We start from the raw sequence: 19,392 nt of genomic DNA on the forward strand, positions 1-19,392 counted from the left end.
TTTAATCCCAGCTCTTGGGACAGCTAGATGCAGGTGGATCTCTGTGAGTTTTGAGGTCACCCTGGTCTACAGAGTAAGTTCCAGGACAGACAGGGCTAAAAAGAGAAATCTTGTCTCAAAAAATTAAAAAAGCTGGTTCTCTGACTTTCTTTTTTTGGTTTTCCGAGACAGGGTTTCTCTGTGTAATAGCATAGCCCTGGCTGTCCTGGACTCACTGTGCAGACCAGGCTGGCCTCGAACTCACCAAGATGCATCTGCCTCTGCTTCCCGAGTGCTGGGATTAAAGGCGTGCTCACCACGCCAGGTTATCTCACTTTCTTAAAGCAAGGTGAGTGTCTGCAGTTATCGTACCATAGCCTTCTGGCAGGTCTGGAGGAGTGTGTAAGTGTGTCCTGCTCATGTAATTCCTGTGTCTCTGGGACCTGACTCGTCTCTCCGCTAGCCTGGGGTCTGAAGACTGTCCACATGTTGCACCATTTGTTCCAGTAATTGGAGTATTCTCATCCACAAAGCAGCTAAGAGGTCTGCCAGGACTAGAATATTCTGACGCCGGTCTATTGAAAAGTAACAAGAGAAAATGGTTACCAATTTAGACAGCAAAAATAGTTTTCTAGACAACACATACACTATAGTAACAATATAGTAAATCAGGCAAGAAAATGAAATGACTAAAATAAACACGATGAATTTAAGAACCTTTGTAAGGGCAAGCTTAAATTCCTTATGGACCAAAGAAACTCAAGTACTACTACAATTACTTTTTAAAAATATCCGTAACATACTTTGTTGGTCACTACTACTTGCTGCTACTGGTCACTAAGCACAAGGACTTGGACACGGCCTTCCATCACTCTCCTTCCCCCACGCCTGCAGGCAAGCAGGTGTGCCTCCACTCCTTAATTTGTCCAAATCATCTGACCATTAGGCCTTGGAAACAGTAACTCTTGCTAGGGATGGCTCTTTGTCACTCAAAACACAGTTTATGCTTAAGCACCACCTTCTGGAAGATCTTCTAGTGTAAAGCACTCACCCTACAACTTGAAAGCAAATAGTTCCCAATTTATAATGATACAACTTAAAATTTCATTTTGTTTTGGGGGACAAGATCTCATTCTCTAGTACAGGCTGGCCGTGATCTCTGCAATCCACTTGCCTCAGCCTCCTGAGATCAGGGTTGTAGGTATGAGCCACTACATACAGGTCCACCTGTCATTAAGAGCCACCAGCAGTCAGTCAAAAATCCGCTTGAAATTTTCTATTTTTTCCTGGGCTAGTGAGTGATGCAAATGGTATGGAGACCTTCAAACTAACTACTGGGTAACAGCAACAGCAGCTGTCACCTACTCACCAGGAGGAAAGCAACAGCTACTCTACAGCACACCTCACTGTTAGCTACATGTGATAAAGTATACATGTTAAACATAAGTTTTTGACTTAGTGGTATTTTCAACTTCACTGGACAGGGAATTCCAATCATTAAGTCAGGAAGAACTGTGCACTGCCTTAGTTCCCCAGCACAGCAATTAGTTATCTCTAGTATTTTCTTATTTGCATATGGGTTTCTGTTCATTGTCCCCTAAAATATTGCTGGAAGGAGGGAAGTTTAGGTGGTTTATTTATAAACAGCCCTGTCATTCTGTCATTAACATATAAGGAATAGTAGTAGCTTAATAAATAATATCAAATAAAGAAGCTAGTTTGTCTCATCAAGGAATTTAATGAAGAGTCCATTTTCACTGGTTTTGTTCTGGTTTTGTTAGCACTAGGTAGGAAACCTAGGATATCACACAGGCTAGACATGTTCTCTACCACTGAACTGTATCTCCAGCCCAAGGATCCATTTCCTTTTCCTGAGGCAGGGTCTCACAGGAACCAAGGCTGGCCTGCACTCCATAGCAATTCTCTTGCTTCAGCCTCCTGGGCAATGGAATTAGAGGTAGAAGCCACCACACCCACACTAAGAGCTCTCTTTTTAAATTACTTTATGTGTGTGTGTATTTTGCCTGCACGTGTGTATCACATTGAGTGCCTGGTGCTCATGAAAGCTGGAAGAGGACTTCAGAGTCTCTAAAACTGGGGATACAGACGATCATGAGCCACCATGTAGGTGGCTGGGAATTGTATCTAAGTCTTCTGGAAGACTCTCCAGACCCCAAAAGCTCATTTTGAATCTAACAATCACTAAGGGAATTACAGATTAGTTAGAAAGCTAGTTTCACTTAAACACTGACGTAAGTATAAATCGTTTATGCTGTTATGTGGGTTGTGGTGGCTCATGCCTTTAATCTTAGCACCCAGGAGGCAGAGGCAGGAGGATTTCTATGAGTTTGCAGCCAGCCTGGTCTACACATAGTGAAGTTCCCAGACAGCCAAGGCTACGTGAAAAGACATTGGTTCAAAAACTAAAAGAAGTTATTGTAATTCAAATATAGCCATTGTAATTACATTATAAAATAAAATTTAAGTATTTAAAAATAATAATAGTGCTACCTCTAAGACCTAATGGTTTATATTAGTATAAAGCAATGGGGAAATCAAAGAAAGGTGAGAGATAACAGACAGAAATCCAGGAAGGGATAGTACAGCTCATAAAAAATACGTGTATGATTTTACCGTGTTGGGCGTTCCCACTGTGTAGTTCTTGTTATATGATTTAGATACTGGATTCTTCCAGAAGCAGTCCGCCTTTCTTCCCAACTGCAATAAAAACATTGAGAAATAAGGCATTAATAGGTGCTAGCCAGACATGAGACTTGGAATGTTTCCTGTGCAACCACTGAGCCAGAAAAGCTCTTTATCACAAACCACGGGAGACAGCCTCCAAGATCAGTTCATAAAGAGCTGCTATTTTTTCAGCTTCATGAGACCTGCACAATAGTGGTTACAGAACTCTGAGCTTTTTTTTTGCTGAGGTCATATTTTTCTATCAGCCAAACTGAGAACTGTTAAAAATCTTTAATAACACTTAAATTGACAATAATTTTCCAAGAATTTTGTGGTAAGTGCCTGAACTGAAGACACTAACCAAAAAATTTATCAAATCCTACAGCAATTAAGCAAATAATGAAGGACTGGCATCTAATTAGTAAAAAAAAAAAAAAAAATTTAATTCCCTTATAATTTTTTTTGTTTGGTTTTGGTTTTGGTTTTGGTTTTTGGTTTTTCAAGACAAGGTTTCTCTGTGTAGCCTTGGCTGTCCTAGACTCACTTTGTAGACCAGCCTCATAATTTTTTTAAAAAATTAAATTTTACCATAAAAAAAGCTTTTCAAAGTCTAAGCCAATTATAGTATAATAATCAGCAAGTAGTTAAGTCTTATATTGGTATATCTTTCATCCTTAACTTCCTGTGAAAAACAGAAACTTCCTCATTTTCAAAAAAGAAGTAACAAACTTACATCAAGAAGCTAAAAGAAAGGGCTGGAGAAAAGGCTCGGTGGTTAAGGGTACTTGCTGCTCTTCCAGAGGGCCCAAGTTCAGTTCCCAGCATCAGGTGGCTGAACAACTATCCGTGTAAGTCCAGCTCCAATGGGTACACAAGCACATGCACAGACATACACATCTCCACATAATTTAAAACACTTTAGAAGCTAAAACAATCTATCAATTTATTTTTGTCAGTTTAAGATGTGTACATTTACTATTGTATGTGCATATTTACCTGAACATGTGTGAGGGTGCACATGCCATAGCACAATATGCAGGTCAGACAGCAACTTACGGAATTGTTCTTTCCTCTTCCACCATGTGGGTCTGAAGTGAAGTTCACATTGTCAGGCTAGGCGGCAAGCACCTAAACCATCTATACCAACCTTATATTAATTTTTCAATTGATTTAATGATTTATTTTATTTTTATTTCTGCGCAGTGCCACAAAAGACCAGAAGAGGGCACCAGATCACCTGGAGCACATGTTCTTAGTCACTGACCCATCTCTGCAGCATCAATTGATTTGTTTTTAAGATGTATTTTTGTGTACCTGTGGGCATCTGTGCCTGTGTATGTTCATGTGTGTTTACATATGCAAGGAGGCAAGATGAGGATGTTGGATGTCCTGGAACTAGAGTCACAGATGGTTGTGAGCCACCCAATGCTTGTCCTTGGAGCTCAATTACAGCCTCTGTAAGAAGGACAAGCTCTTTTAACTGGTGGGTATCTCTCCAGCCCCTAACATGATGCTTCTGTTTTTGAAATAGTGTCTCACTATATAACTCACAACACTGTGGATCTCACTATGCACTCCAAGCTGACCTTAAACTCCAGATCCTCCAACCTCAACATCCAAATCACTAAGATTTACTAGAATGGGTCACTATGCCTAGCATAATTTTAGGAATTTTTAACACCAGAACACCAGAACTTGTATATTTTTTGTCAAAATAAGGCTACCAAGATGGCTGAATGGATAAGGTACTTGCTGTCAAGCAATAAGCAATAACTTGTATTTGAGTCTGAGGATCCATATGGTAAGAAGAGAGAACCAACCCACAAAAGTTGTCTTCTGACCTCCACATATGCACCTTAGCTCAATACACATAAAAATTCACACAAATAAATGTAATAAAAATTTAAACTAATAATTTGAGCTAAAAGTTAACCAATTAACTACATCTACTGTAAGTGGGCACAACTTATTTTAAGTTATAACTCATTGACGTTTACTAAAAAGATTTTAAAATTAAAAAAAAATCAGTAAAGTATCAGACTTAGTATAAAAAGTGGACAATACTGATAAAATTCATGAGCTTGGGAATTAAGACTTACATAAGATGCAGCTCCCCTACTTCCTACACAGCCTTAGGCAAATGATTTACATTGGTCTCCATTATCTTTGTTGTAAAATGAGAACAACAATAGTAATAACAGGAAAAAAGTAGCTAATTATTAAGTACTTGTTTTTTGGTTTTGTCTTTAGTTTTGTTTTGTTTTGTTTTGTTTTCAAGACAGGGTCTCACCAGATAGCCCTGGCTGTTCTGGAATTCTCTAAGTAGACCCAGGTGGCCTCAAATTCAAGAGATCCACCAGCCTCCCAAGTGCTGGGATTAAAGGCGTGCAAGATGGCTTATGTGGATGAGTTTATCTAACCCTTGCACCAATTCATGGCATATGGACTCCTATCAATCATCTTGTTAAAGTTAACAAAAGTTAGATAAATTAAGTTCATAACATCAATTAGCAGAGGTCTAGAACACTGGTGATCACTATACACTGCCTTTACTGCCACAAGAAGTAAATGACATCATACATGTGAACTGCTTGGCAAAGTTATTCACAAATATACTTCACTAAATGTCACAATCTTACAATTACTATTACTCAATTCTCTTTTCCTAACCTCTAAAAATAAAGCAATATTCAAACTTAGTACTTGTGTATGCCCTGTTTTAGATAATTAAGGAAAAGACTTTTTTCTTTAAATAAATTTATAGAAGAGTAATATCTGATGAGAAATTTCCTTTTCAAAACTTTTCAAAATGAAATTAAACATCACTTGTGGCATGTTCTTCTAATTTTCCAAGCAGAGGAAAAATCTGTTTTCTGGAACTGACCATAGACATTCCTAAAGTACATCACAAACACTAAGTCCCCGATTACTAGCTTAAACTGCTGCATTTCCCTAATGACTGGTGATGTTCACTTACCCATCTGGTAAATCATTATCAAACAAACGACTGCAGTCCACAACTTGTCCTCCAGTGCCTATTCGGTCTCTGGACTGAAGACTTACTATTAAAAACAAGAACATTATTAAGACTATGACAGTGCTTTCTAGCTCTGTCAAGCTAAACACCCAGTGGTAGTGCTTATCTGTACTCGCAGCTCAGAAGGATTGCTGGAAGTCTGACATTAGCCTGGCACATAGCAAGTTAGAGGTCAACTTGGACATATAAAGAAGCCCTTGTCTCAGAAAAACAAGTAACATAAAATGTAGATTATTTGAATACTTTACAATGATTGAGCTGAAGGTGTAGTTCAGTGACAGTGTTCTTGCCTAGCATGCATGAGGCTCTGGGTTCAATTCCCACTACTGCAGAAACAAAAGTAAGCAAGTTTAGAATGAATTCCTTGGTTTCTACTAAAATCTGTAACTTCTTTTCCCATAGACTTTCCTTTAGAAGTGATATTAAAGACTTATTTATTTATTTTATGTATATGAGTGTTCTGTCTTCATGCACACCAGAAGAGGGACTCAGATTCCATTACAGATGGTTGTGAACCACCGTGTGGTAGCCAGGAATTGAACTCTGAACCTCAGGAAGGTGCTCTTAACCACTGAGCCATCTTTCTAGCCCCTAGAAGTGCTATTAAAAGTCAATGTTTTCTCTACTTTGTAATGCTTTTGGGGAAAGAGTCAGTCTAGTGCCTTTTCCAATGTCAGAATGAGGCAATATAAAGTCACCCACTAAACTTAAGAGACAAGACATTAGGAAAGGCTGAAAACACAGTAAGTCTAAAATTCCCATGAATTTGAGTTGCATTCTTGAAAATCTCAACAGCTATAAAAAATACACTGGATCCTGGCAATGAGGCAAACCTTGGATCATGTAAGTTTTAACATGTCAGTATGAAATGTAGTGTAAAATTACTACTGAGAAGCTGGAAACAGGGCACACAGCCTGAAAAGCAGGCTCCACCTACCTGCCAGCACCATAACGTCTAAATCAGTGCAAGGTCTCAAAATTGCAGGCTACATAATGAGGAAGTTAGGTTACACGACAGCTCCAAGTTCTTCCTTATTCTAGTATTCCTTAATTCTATTGTGGCATCATCCCCCAAAATAGAAGAAATACAGCCAAATTTGACCATATCCTAATGTTTTACCAAATTCTTAAGTTTCCATATAAAATACGATATCCAAAGATTCTTCTTTCAATGAAAGATTCTTCTTTCAAAATCCTGCTCTTTAAATTTGGAAAGGGGGTGCTATTTTTAGGTATTTTAAAAGATACATTTATTTTGTGTGTCTAAGTGTTTTGCCTACATGTGTGTATGTACACCACTGAAGGCCTAATCAGAGGAGGTAAGGTCCCTGGAACTTAATGGATGGCTACGAGTCACTATGTGGGTGCTCAGACCAAGCCCAGAGGGTCATCTGCAAGAAGGTACTCATTCTTTGACACACACGGTCTCATTATGGATAAGAGTAGCCTTGAACTCACTATGGTGCCCACCTAGCCCTCAAACTCATGGAAATTCTATTTCTTCATCCTCTTTAAATTGGGTTTATATGCATGAGCCACCACACCTGGCTAGAATTTTGGGGGAAAAAAATAATTTCAAGATAGATCTCCTTTATATTAAGTTTAACTTAAAGGAGAGAAAGTAATATACTACTCCTCAATAAATTTAAACATTTTATTAAAAAGTAATAAATCCTTATGTTGGTTAGTTTTCAAATAGGAGAAAAAATAAGTGAAATTTCCAGAATGCTGGGTCTTGCTTGTTTGTGTGGGTGCATGCGTATGTATGTATGTATGTATGTATGTATGTATGTATGTATGTATGTATGTATTTTGATTACCTCCTAAGACATAGTTTCCCTGTGTAGCTCTGGGTGTGCTACAACTCATTCTGTAGACCAAGCTAGCAGATCTGCCTGCTTCTGCCTCCTGAGTAGTGGGATTAAAGGTGTATGGCACCACCAACCTACTGGAATGTTTTTAGACAGGGCTTTATATAGTTCAGGCTGGCCTCAAATTCACTATGTAGCTGAAAAAGCTCTGAGCACCTAATCCTCCTACTTCCACCTCCCAAGTACAGGGTCACATGTATGTAGCACTGTGCTTGGGTTGGTTACATATTTAATTATATATTTTGGTTTTTAGGGTTTCTTGATGATATGATTTTTTAAATGTTATTGAATTATTTTATGTTTATGTGTGCTGACCATAGTGTATGTATGTACACCATGAGAGTGCAAGTGCCCAAAAAGGCCAGAAGAGGACATCAAATTCTCTAGAACTGGAGTAATAGGTGGTTGTAAGCTGCCTGATGTGGGTATCGGGAGCCAAACTTGGGTCTCCTCTGAAAAAAACAACAAGTGTCCTTAACTGCTGAACCATCTCTCCAGCCCCAGAAGACAAATTCTTGGTACACAGCCCAGACTATCCTTCAACTTGAGATCCTTTACCCTCTTCTTCCTGAACACTGCAGTAATAGATGCGTATCATCAAAACTAACTAATAAAGTTAGTTTATTAGTGCATTTTTCCCATTTTCCCAAAGAGTATCTTAGCTAGACATGGGAATTCATGCCTATAATCCAGCACTCAGGAGGCTGACGCAGCTCCCATCACTGTAAGTGCAAGACCAATTAGGTTACAGAACAAACAAGCCATAGAAAGACATCATATGTTTCAACTTTTCCATGTACATATATGTGTATATGTTGTCTAAGTCCAGATAAGTCCATAAAATTATACTATGTTTTAGAATGCTGTAACTTCAAAAGTTTTTAGTACAGTTTATTTACATCGCTCTTGTTAATGGTTCTATTATAAAAACCAGGTTCACACAAGATCTTTATTTATTTATTTATTTATTTATTTATTTATTTATTTTTTTTTTTTTGTCTTTTTGAGACAGGGTTTCTCTGTGTAGCCTTGGCTGTCCTGGACTCGCTTTGTAGACCAGGCTGGCCTCGAACTCACAGCGATCCGCCTGCCTCTGCCTCCCGAGTGCTGGGACTAAAGGCGTGCGCCACCACGCCCGGCAAGATCTTTATATTAAATATGCACACATAAATTAAAGTAAAATATTAGTTATGAATGTAGTGAATTCTAATAATTCCATTTTTAATATGTGACAAAGTCAAGTCTGCTATGTGAGGTAAGTGGTATGAAATAGTCTTCTGGTCCAAGCTGGCCTCAAATCTGTGACATGTCTGCCTCAGCCTCCCAAATGCTGGGATTATAAGCATGTGGCACTGTGTGGAGCGTATGATTTTTATAATGCAGCTAGTGAAACTATTTTTGTTACCCATACCATTAACTGGCAAGCATTACATAGAATACCAAATCAGCAGGCATATCACATGCAGGTTTGCTTGAACGGACTTATATTTGAGATATTTTCCCCTTTCTCAGTTTAAAAACAGAAATTATCAATAATCTTGTTTTACAGATACTTCCAGGGATAAGTGCCACAGTGTTTTGTTATGTGGCTACTTTGGCAGTTTTCATCTTTGTATTCAAATATTGGGAATTAATATTTTTCTGATAGATTCATAATAAGATTATTTTAGTCTAAATCCTGCTCTACCTCAAGTGGGGAAACAGCAACTTATCCCTCTCATTTAAGAAGCCCCAAAGCTGTAAGCCTCAGAGTCCTAGTACACAGCACATCTTGATCACTCTAAGACTGAAGCACTCCCTGAGGCAGTTAAAGCTGGTCTATCAGACCACTTCCACTCATGTCTCATGAGTGATAGTTTCTCCCTTTCCCCCAGTTAATGCCAGTCTATCAGTGCTCATTTCATTGTCATGTTTTTCAGTCAGCAATTCTTATATTTTTGGTTGTGAGGCTAGCCTTTAATGGCTGAGCCATCTCTCCAGCCCTCAGTTAGCAATTCTTATTAAAAATGAGTTTCAGAGTTGTTTTCACAAAATTAGTAACATCCACGAAATCTATCTCAGTACTCTACTACATTCGAATACTTAAGAGAATTCCTTCCTAAAGTGCCAACAATTCTTTACAATAACAAGTACTGCTGTTTTTCTTTATTACATTACATTTAGTGTAGAATGTGTATCTGTATTTACTGTGGTCTCTGTGTATGTTGGGCTTCGGGGGATGCACACATGCAGACCAAAGAAGGGCACTGTACCTTCCTCGCTCTCTTCACATTATTCCTTGAGACCGAGTCTTGATTAGAGAAATGGCTCAATGGTTAAGAGACAGAGTCTTTTCCTGACCATGGAGCTCAAGTTTCTTTTTTAAATATTTTTTAAAGATTCATTTATTTATTTTATGTATATGAGTGCTGTCTTCATGAACAACAAAAGAGGGATTCAGATTCCATTACAGATGGTTGTGAGTCACCATGTGATTGCTGGGAATTGAACTCAGGACCTCTGCTGAGCCATCTCTCCAGCCCAGAGACCCTCCTGTCTCAGCTCCTCTCAGCACGAGAGTCATAGGCATGCATGGCACCATACTGGGCTTGTTTTTGTCCTCATGCTTGCACAGCAAGTGCTCTGAGCCATCTCCTCATCCCTGCATTTTATAATTTATATATATATATTTATGTATATATATTGTATTATATATTATACAATTTATACATATGTTTAGTTACATTGTACACTGGACTCACCATAGCATCTTACATAGCTCGTATTTAATTCATATCAATACAAGGTATTCAGGAGGTATTTAGCAGACTGAGGATGGAGCTCAGTTGGTAGAGCACTTGCCTACCATATATTTGATTTGCTGGATTTGATTCACAGCACTTCACAAAACCTACACTCAGGAGACAAACACAGGAGGATCAAAAGTTTAAGGTCAGCTTTGGCTAGACAGCAATTCAAGGACAGCCTGAGCTACATGAGACTGTCTTAAAAAGACAAAAAATAAAAAATAAAAAGTATTTAGATCTATGGGAGTTTGAATGAAGCTAAAATTCAAGAGTTTTAAAATATCACACTTACCTACAATCTGCCCTCGAACTGTATCATTGTCATTTGGCCCCAGTTTGCATAAATCCAACCTCTGATCTATTCAAATAAAAATAAAAAGCTAGTATCAGAAATTCCAACATCTACAATCTATAACACTTAATTTTCACAGACCACTGAAAATCAGACCTATTTTTCAAATCATGTTAATTATAAAACAAATGTTTAAAATTCTGTAACTGCATATAGTGTTTAAACATCTCAATGAGCTTTGACAAATCCAGATTCCAAACCCATGAAGCACTGGTACCCTATACTGGTGACAGGCGGTTCTCTCTAAAGCTTTCAGATCACTTCAGTCTGAGTTACCTCTCAGTACCTGTTGATCCTAAGCAATTTATACCTGAGCCCTGGCTTTCTCATACATAACACAACCCACCTAATTCTTTTTCAAGGGTTAAATCAAGATTATTATATAAAACTCTCAGAATAGTACCTGGTACATAAGTGCTGAATAATGCCATCATCATCATCATCATCATCATCATCATCATCATCATCATCATTAAATATAACCATTCCAAAAGAACACAAAATAAGTATCAAGCCAAGGAGTGCCAAGTGGCAGTACGGCACATGCCAGCCTTATCTACACAGCAAGTTCCAGGACAGCCAGGGCTACACAGAGAAACCCTGCCTCAAAACAAACAAACAAACAAAAAACATAAAAAGGAGAGAGAGAAGAAAACCAAAGAGAAAAAACTTGTAAGCTCTAGGCTTAAGGTAATCACTTAGGGTGACGGCTCTTTCAGATGCCTCATCTGTAAAGTCAATACAACACTGGCCCGCCCCCAAAGTTATAAGGAATAATGTCCCTATAGCACATTGGCATGTTTCATAAATTTCAAGTCTTCCTGGTGAACTGCGCACTGTTAACATTTGTATCCAACATTTTTCTCCCATTGCTCACTATCATGCCAACCCAGGAGCTAAGATTTTCTCAGCCTCTGATTCAGAACCTGTAACTCAGTCATCTCCCTTTTTTATAATAGGCCAATACTGATACATCTCATTGTAGCATCATATTAACATCTTAAAATCATCTCTTAGGCTGGGCGTGGTGGTGCACACCTTTAATCCCAGCACTTGGGAGGCAGAGGCAGGCGGATCGCTGTGAGTTTGAGGCCAGCCTGGTCTACAAAGTAACTCCAGGACAGCCAAGGCTCTACAGAGAAACCCTGTCTCAAAACAAAAACAAACAAACAACAACAAAAAAAGAACCAAACAAAAAAAAAAAAAAAGAAAGAAAAAAGAAAAAAAACCCTCTTAATCCATGTAGCATTCAAAGATAAACTTAAAATGGTTTTGTTTCCTAATTTCCTTAAATAAAATTCATGTGTTTCTTTATTAGCTCAGGCATTCATGACAATAACTGACATATCTGCTTTAAAAAACATATTTCTAACTATGTCCCAATGGAAAGACACCTCTGTCAGGTCCAAATGGCTAACTGTGTATGCTGGCCTTCATAATCTCTCTCAGCATAGCAAATACCTGTCACAGAATCTACACTGGCACCCTGACTCCTCTCAGCTCTTCACACCCTGTCCTCTACCCTAAATATCTCCCCTCCCCCACCTTCTCCTTCCTATATAACACTACTATTTCAGCCATGTGCTCTCTTTTTATTTATTTATTTATTTATTTATTTATTCAGTCGTTCATTCATTCATTTTACATCCCCATCACAGCAGGCTCCCTCCTCTTCCCCCTTTCTCTTGTTCCCTTCTCCTCAGAAAGGGGGTGCAACGCGCTTCCACCACCCTGCCCTGGTACAAAGCCACCCTGTACAGCAAGTCACATCAGGACTACACACATCCTCTTCCACTGAGGCCAGGCACGGCAGCCCAGCTAGGGGAATGTGACCTAAAAGCAGGCAACAGAGCCCATGTCAGAGACATCCTCCGCTCCGTTTGCTAGGGGATCCACATGAAGAACAAGCTATCCATCAGCTACATATGTGTAGAAGGCCTAGGACCAGTCTATGCATGTTCTTTCGTGGGTGCTTCAGTCTCTGTAAGCTCCGATGGACCTAGGTTAGTCGACCCTGTTGGTCTTCTTGTAGAGTTACTGTCCCCTCTGGGTCCCTCTATCCTTCTCCCCACTCTTCCGCAAGACTCCCTGAGCTCTGCCTAATGTTTGGCTGCGGGTCTCAGCATCTGTTTCGATCCGCTGCTAGCTGGAGCTTCTCAAAGGACAGTTATGGTAGGCTCCTGTCTACAAGCATGGCAAAGTATCCTTAATAGTGTCAGGGGTTGGCTCTCTCCCATGGGGTGGGTATCAAGTTGGGCCAGTCCTTGGTTGGTCATTCCCTCAATCTTTGCTCTATCTTTATCCCTGCACATCTTGTAGGCAGGGTAATGAGATAACCCAGACCCAGAAAGACAAAGTGGTACATACCCACTTATAAGTGGCTATTAGCCATATAGTACAGGATAACCATGCTACAATCCACAGATCCAAAGCAGCTAAGTAACAAGGAAGGCCTAAGGGAGGATGCTTCAGTTTAACTCAAAAGGGGAAATAAAACAGACATTGGAAGTGAATGAAGAGAGGGAACTAGGTGTTGTAAGAAGAGCAAGAAAAGGGATCAGATGTGGGAGAGCAAGCACAAGAGCTGAGAGGGCATGGAAAGAGAATGGAAACCAAAGGGCAGGGTGCATCTCTGAGACAGGCTGGAGACCTATGACAGCGTACGCTCCTGGGAGGATACAAGGTGACTCTAGCTGAGGCTCCTAGCAGTGGGGGACATGGAGACTAAAGTAGCTACACCCTAGCCAGGCAAGATTTCCGGTGGGGGGGGGGGGGGGGACACCAACCCACCCACAAAACCGTCAAGCCATGTGCTCTCTTCCCTCTCTTGTCTTCCTGTCTTAGTGGTCCTCCACTCTTGCCCATTACCCCCTTCTCCTCTCATGGCCAGGTTTAATCTGATGGACATGTTTAGTCTACCTTCTCTCCCTGCTCTGGACTCTTCTAGATGCTTTTGATTGTACTCTCCCTCATATCTACAATAAAAACCCCCTAGCCAGTGTGGTGGTGCACACCTTTAATCCCAGCACTCAGGAGGCAGAAAGAAAAGCAAGCAGACCTCTATGAGTTTGGGGCCAGCCTGGTCTACAAAGTGAGTCCAGGACAGCCATGGCTATAACCATAGAGAAACCCTGTCTCAAAAAACAAAACAAAAACCTCATTTCCATTTCAAAAACCCACCAAAACTGGGTGCTAAAAACCTGGTACCTTTCTTTCTGACCTTCCTGGTATCAATCCTCTCTCCCCCATTAGTAATCTTGTTCTTCTACACATTCATACATGTAAATCATGTATTCTGGCCACTCTCCTCTCCTTTTTCCTTCCCATCCCTACCACCTCTCCCTCCTCTCTTCCCTACACATCTTTGTTGTTTTGTTTGGCTTAGCTGTCTTCAAGTGCGTCTGGTAACTCCAAGTTTGAAGCTAACCATGAGAACTTGGGTTCACCAGTTTACACAACTGGATAGTATTCTTCCTTCTCTCCTAAGATCTGTTCCTTACCAAACAGATCAGCACTGTGTGGTATGCCAAAAGTCTCTTCCACCTCTACAGCTGAAGGTTAGAGGGCTGGACCTCTCTGCCTTCAGCGCCAGCACACAGGCTGCTGTGAATTCATGGTTGCTATGGCCATGCTGTGCTTAGCAGATGGCATTTTGGAGCCCCCCTTCCATCCTGTGCCTCATGCCACCCCTCCTCCTCAATGCTTCCTGAGCATTAAAGAGATGGTGCAAATTTCTAGTCTAGAGGACAGGACTCAAGCATCCTTCACTTCAGTACCTTGTGCCACCATGGGTGTTTGCATTTAACTCTATTTATGTAAGGAGTTAATAATAATCTTTCTCTGTTTTAGGGATAAGAGCTGCCTATATCTGGTCCAAGACAAGCCCCAAATGACAATCACTTCTGAATACCACAAACTCACTGGAAGCTAAGCATCCTCTCTGACTCACCTTTAGTATCACATTCTTAAAATGCTTAATTAAAAAAATATTACAGCCAGGCGTGGTGGTGCACGCCTTTAATCCCAGCACTCAGAAGGCAGAGGCAGCGGATCACTGTGAGTTGGAGGCCAGCCTGGTCCACAAAGCAAGTCTAGGACTGCACAGAGAAACCCTGTCTCGGAAAAAAAAATGCAAACAAACAAAAATTACACTTAGGTGTTTATTTAGTGTGTGTTGGAGAGTAGAGAGAAGGGAGAGAAAAGGAAGGAGGGAAGAGAGATGGAAAGAGAGAGGTAGGGAGAGAACACTATCAGCCTGGGAGGCTGGCTTACACACCAAACCATTTTGTCAGCCCAAAATGTTTAAAATTTTGTGCCCATTAAATAAATACATACCAGGAATTTGTATCAGTGTTTTAGATATTCCTGGGAGGTTACTGCATAAAAGGTATCATATATATATTGCCTAATCAAGAAGTTACTCACAGCCAGTGTCTTTGAGGCGGTTGATGGCATTGGAAAGAAGACGAACACAACCAAGAAATCCAGCACCTTGCTTCTTATGGATCTTCTTATGATTCCACACGCTGATCGTAACTGAATCAGACTTTCCAATATATCTGAAAGACAAAAACCAGCTACATGAATAGCTTGGTAGTTAAAAGTAGTATAAAGTTTAACTTTTAAATATCATAAAGTCCTATATATTTAGAGTATGGCTAAAAGAAGCAAACTATTTTGAATTCAATTTACTGCACGTAAATTTGAAAAACATTTAAAATAATTTTAATATAATCCATTTTTTTCCAATCTCATGTTGGGCAAAAACTTAAAAAAGAAAGGGGAAAAAAAAAGCTCTTTTAAGGTTTTGGAATGTCATGAACTGCAGAAAGAGCACTCGCCTAGCATGTGCAAGCACAGCCAAACAAACAAACAAACAAACACAAAACCCCACAGAAATTAGTAGCTACTATTTCATAATACTAAGGCTTTTAAAATAATTATTTATTCACATTTTAGACATTTTAATTATTACCGCAGATACTTAGTTCACCTTTAAGAGGCACTGTCAAGGCTGATAGACCAAAAATCTGACCTACCTGTTGTATTTTTAAATGCTGCAGAACAAAAGTTGTTTGTAACGCTTTTCCCCTGCTTCTTTCCTATATGCAGGCCTTGAGCGAGCAGGACTCTTGTAGATTTCACTTCACTGCCTGCAGACAAGCAGAGCAGGGAAAAGCGTTACTGTGCTTGTCTGTGCATATGCCTGCACTATCATGGCCAATTATTAATATGGCATTGAGTCATGCAAAAACATTGTTAATAACATAATCATGTGAGTAGAACCTAACTTTCTTTCAGTGATTCTAAGAGGTCAAATTTTTGGTCCAGCAACCTTGATCTTATGCTGTCATTCAACAAAACAAAAACAAGGAATGTGGAAATTTCACTTGAGCCCTGGATCCAGTTGTGTCTAAAAAAAATGATCACCCCTGAAATTTCTGTGATGCAAGTCAATACATCAACTTTATAAAGACTAAGATTTTTCTCTCTATGCTTTGGTTGTTACTGTTGCTTTGAGGCATGATCCTATGAATCCCAGGTTGGCCTTGAACTCTCTATGTGGACTAGGATAAGCTTGAACTTCCTTCCAATCTTGCTTTTACTCCTCCAGTGCTGTGATACAGACATGTTAGCCCATCCAGTTTTATGTAGTGCTGGCATCAAACCCAGGGCTCCGTGCATGCTTGGCAAGTACTCTCTATCAACTAAGCTACATGCCTAGCCTTTGTTTTGTTGTTGTTTGCTTAGACCAGGTTAGCCTTTAACCTGCCTGCCTTTCCCTCCTGAGTGGTGAATTACAGGTGTGGGCCATCAAACGCGGCTCTAAAATAAAGCTAGTTTGTATTGAGTCTATTGCTTACAAATAAGATGTTCTAGACTATCACTTAGTATGGCTACATCAATTTTCAAATGTATCTACCAGATATATACTGGTACATAACTACTGCCTGTTATATCACATAGTAACAAGTAATATCCCAAAGCAAATACACTTTTACAAAAGTATTAATGTTTCTTAATATTCTGAAATATTGATTCTTGAGGCCTCAGTAGCCTACTACTGGCCTAAGGAACTCTATTTAGTACAATGTACCAGCATAATCTTTAGGCATACTATGATACAAAAAGATTTGAATTCTAAACTATAATAATTTCCTAAGAATGGGCTTTCTGAAAATAACTGTGAATTATTAAAAATAACTGTAAACACTGAAGTTTTATAAGTCAAAAACATTCTGCCAACATATTTCAGGGTCAAAAACTCATTAGAAATTGCATTTAAGCAGTCTCTGCTTTCATTTTAAGGAAAACTTGTCTTATTAAATACACATAGCTAGAAGAAAAATGAATTCTTTTAAACTTGTAAGCTAAACACTTTTTGTTGCTGTTGTTGTTTTTAAGAAAGGGGCTTGCTTTGTTGTCCAGAGGGGCTCAGAATTTACAATCCTCCTGAATAGCTACTACTACAGGCATACACCACTGCACCTAGCTTTAAACTTACATAGAAATCTCTATTTCATTCTATTATAGAACCTTAACTTCCTCAACAAGTATAAGAATTATATAAAAAAAATTTCAGAGGTTATAACATAAGGAATATCTCCATATGTGAACACAATATTATGTAGAATACAACATTAGATATGCAATCAAGATAATGGCTGAAATGTAATTGTTACATTGTATACTTTACAGGACTAGCTAAGGTAAGAGAAAGATTTGACAAAATGATTCCAAGTGTTACTCTGATCTCTTCCCCTCTACTGCACCTTAAAACATGCCAGGTAGCCAATTAACACTAACTATAAAGTAAGTCATCAAGCACATGAAAAGATGCTCTAGTCTTCAGGAAAAGGCAAATTGAACCTACCATGAAGTATGGCTGTAACTTTTTCAAGATATGTTTTCTTTCTTTTTGCTTTGTATCTGCGTGTGTGCATGTGCACATGCATGCATGCACCCGTGCCTGTAAATAATTCAAAGCACTTTTCCACTGGGTTTGGCTTCTCTTTTATAACTGTCAAATAAAAGGTTGAGCCTGTAGTGTTGGCAGGCCTGCAATCGTAGCTATTTAGAAGGATGAAGTAGGATGATTCCAAGTTAAAGACCTACCTAAGCAACTTAGTGAGATGTATTTCAGATAAAATAAAGTAAAAAGGGGGTTGGGGGGGGGGTAGTTCAGGGGTAGAGTGCTTGCCTACCATGTTTGAGACCCAAGGCTCAATTCTTAGTACTATTTTGAAAAGAGAAAAGAAAAAGACCAAACTATGTTTATATTATACACAAACTGAAACCATTTTCCATTATTCTTTTTAAAGATTATGTAACATTAATTTTGTGTTTCATTTCAAATTAATCTTCACACCTACAGGTCATAATGCTGATTCCACTTTGGATCAAGTGTGTTCTTCACAGTATCTGTAGAATGGCACTGCCCAGAACCATCAACTACCACCTTAGCAAATGGATCAGGAAGTCCTGTGGGAAAAAAGGGGAAGTCTTTTAAACTAGAAAAATATTTTGACATGTAAGATAAAAGATTAATTACATAAAATTACCATTTGCTATAAGAGATTTTCCATTCTAAAACATGAGCACACACCCACACACAGCCTATTTTAAAGCAACAATTGAAATCATTTCCACAATGGATAACACAACTGTATTGTTTTTTTCTCTTATTCCCAACTTTAAGCATTCTGTTCAACACTACCAGGGCCTAAATGGCACCTGGGTGCTTGAGGAGTGTAAGCAGCCATTTAACTCTGAGAAGGTGAATGCACAAACATTTCTTTCCACACAACATCTTAGTAGCTCACTTGAAGAGCTTGTTAAATGTAGTTGTCATACAGAACGTTAACTACAGAAATGTCAAACTAGCTAAAAGCTGCTACTGAGAAATGTCTATACAGGAGACCCCATAAAAAGGAAACGAAAATAGCAAACATGGGAGCAGGAACTGACAGTAAGTAAATGCTTGGCTGTACTGACTAAAACAGCAAACCCAATGAGAATTATTCAAAATGCTTCATCTTAAATCTTTACAGGAATCCTCTGGGAGAGATGAATGTTATTATCCCTATTTTACTAATGAAGAACAAAAAGATTAAATAACTAGCTCGATGTACGTAACAGTGAGAAGCATGGACGGAGTCAAAGCAGCGGGTTTTCAACTGTGAGCCGTGAATCCTTTTGGGGGGTGGGGACAAAGGGCCTTTCTCAGTTTGCCTAAAACCACTGAAAAACACGGTGTTTACATTAAGATTCATACGAGTAGCAAAATTACAGTCATGAAGTAATAATGAAAATAATTTTTATGGTTGGGAGTTACCACAACATGAGGAACTGTATTAAAGGGTAACAGCATTAGGGAGGCTGAGAACCACTGTGAGTTTAGACTCTGAACCCATGCACACACAGTCTGGTTCTCAACCACTATGCTATATTTGTAATTTGGATCTGGAATGTACCCTAAAGGCTTGATTCGTAATACAGCAATACTCGGAGGTGGCCGGGAAAGGACTGGTTTATGAGGGCTCTGGCCTATCAACAGAGTAATCCACTGCCGCATTCCTAACAGGATGGCTGTTCTGGGAGGCGATGAGCCCTGCTGAAGGAAGCAGGCCCTTGAGGAACTACATCTTGTTCCTGCCCTGCCCTGTTCCTCCTCATTCCTCA

The 19,392-nt window shown here is 39.3% G+C and overlaps 1 protein-coding gene across 2 annotated transcripts in view; it reads right to left on the minus strand.

Moving 5' to 3' along the window:
- SMURF2 (SMAD specific E3 ubiquitin protein ligase 2) overlaps positions 1–19,392 on the minus strand; it is a 101,469-nt gene that overhangs the window by 35,509 nt on the left and 46,568 nt on the right. For both annotated transcript variants that reach the window (XM_084748519.1, XM_084748518.1), the window contains 6 exons: positions 18,084–18,192; positions 15,136–15,269; positions 10,651–10,716; positions 5,642–5,726; positions 2,614–2,697; positions 352–554 (listed from right to left, as the gene is read on the minus strand). In XM_084748519.1, coding sequence (XP_084604645.1) covers positions 352–554; positions 2,614–2,697; positions 5,642–5,726; positions 10,651–10,716; positions 15,136–15,269; positions 18,084–18,192 — 681 coding nt within the window. The remainder of the gene's footprint in view (positions 1–351; positions 555–2,613; positions 2,698–5,641; positions 5,727–10,650; positions 10,717–15,135; positions 15,270–18,083; positions 18,193–19,392) is intronic.

This window comes from Acomys minous (assembly GCF_964271855.1).
Source record: "Acomys minous genome assembly, chromosome: 12".
Classification (NCBI taxonomy): domain Eukaryota; kingdom Metazoa; phylum Chordata; class Mammalia; order Rodentia; family Muridae; genus Acomys; species Acomys minous.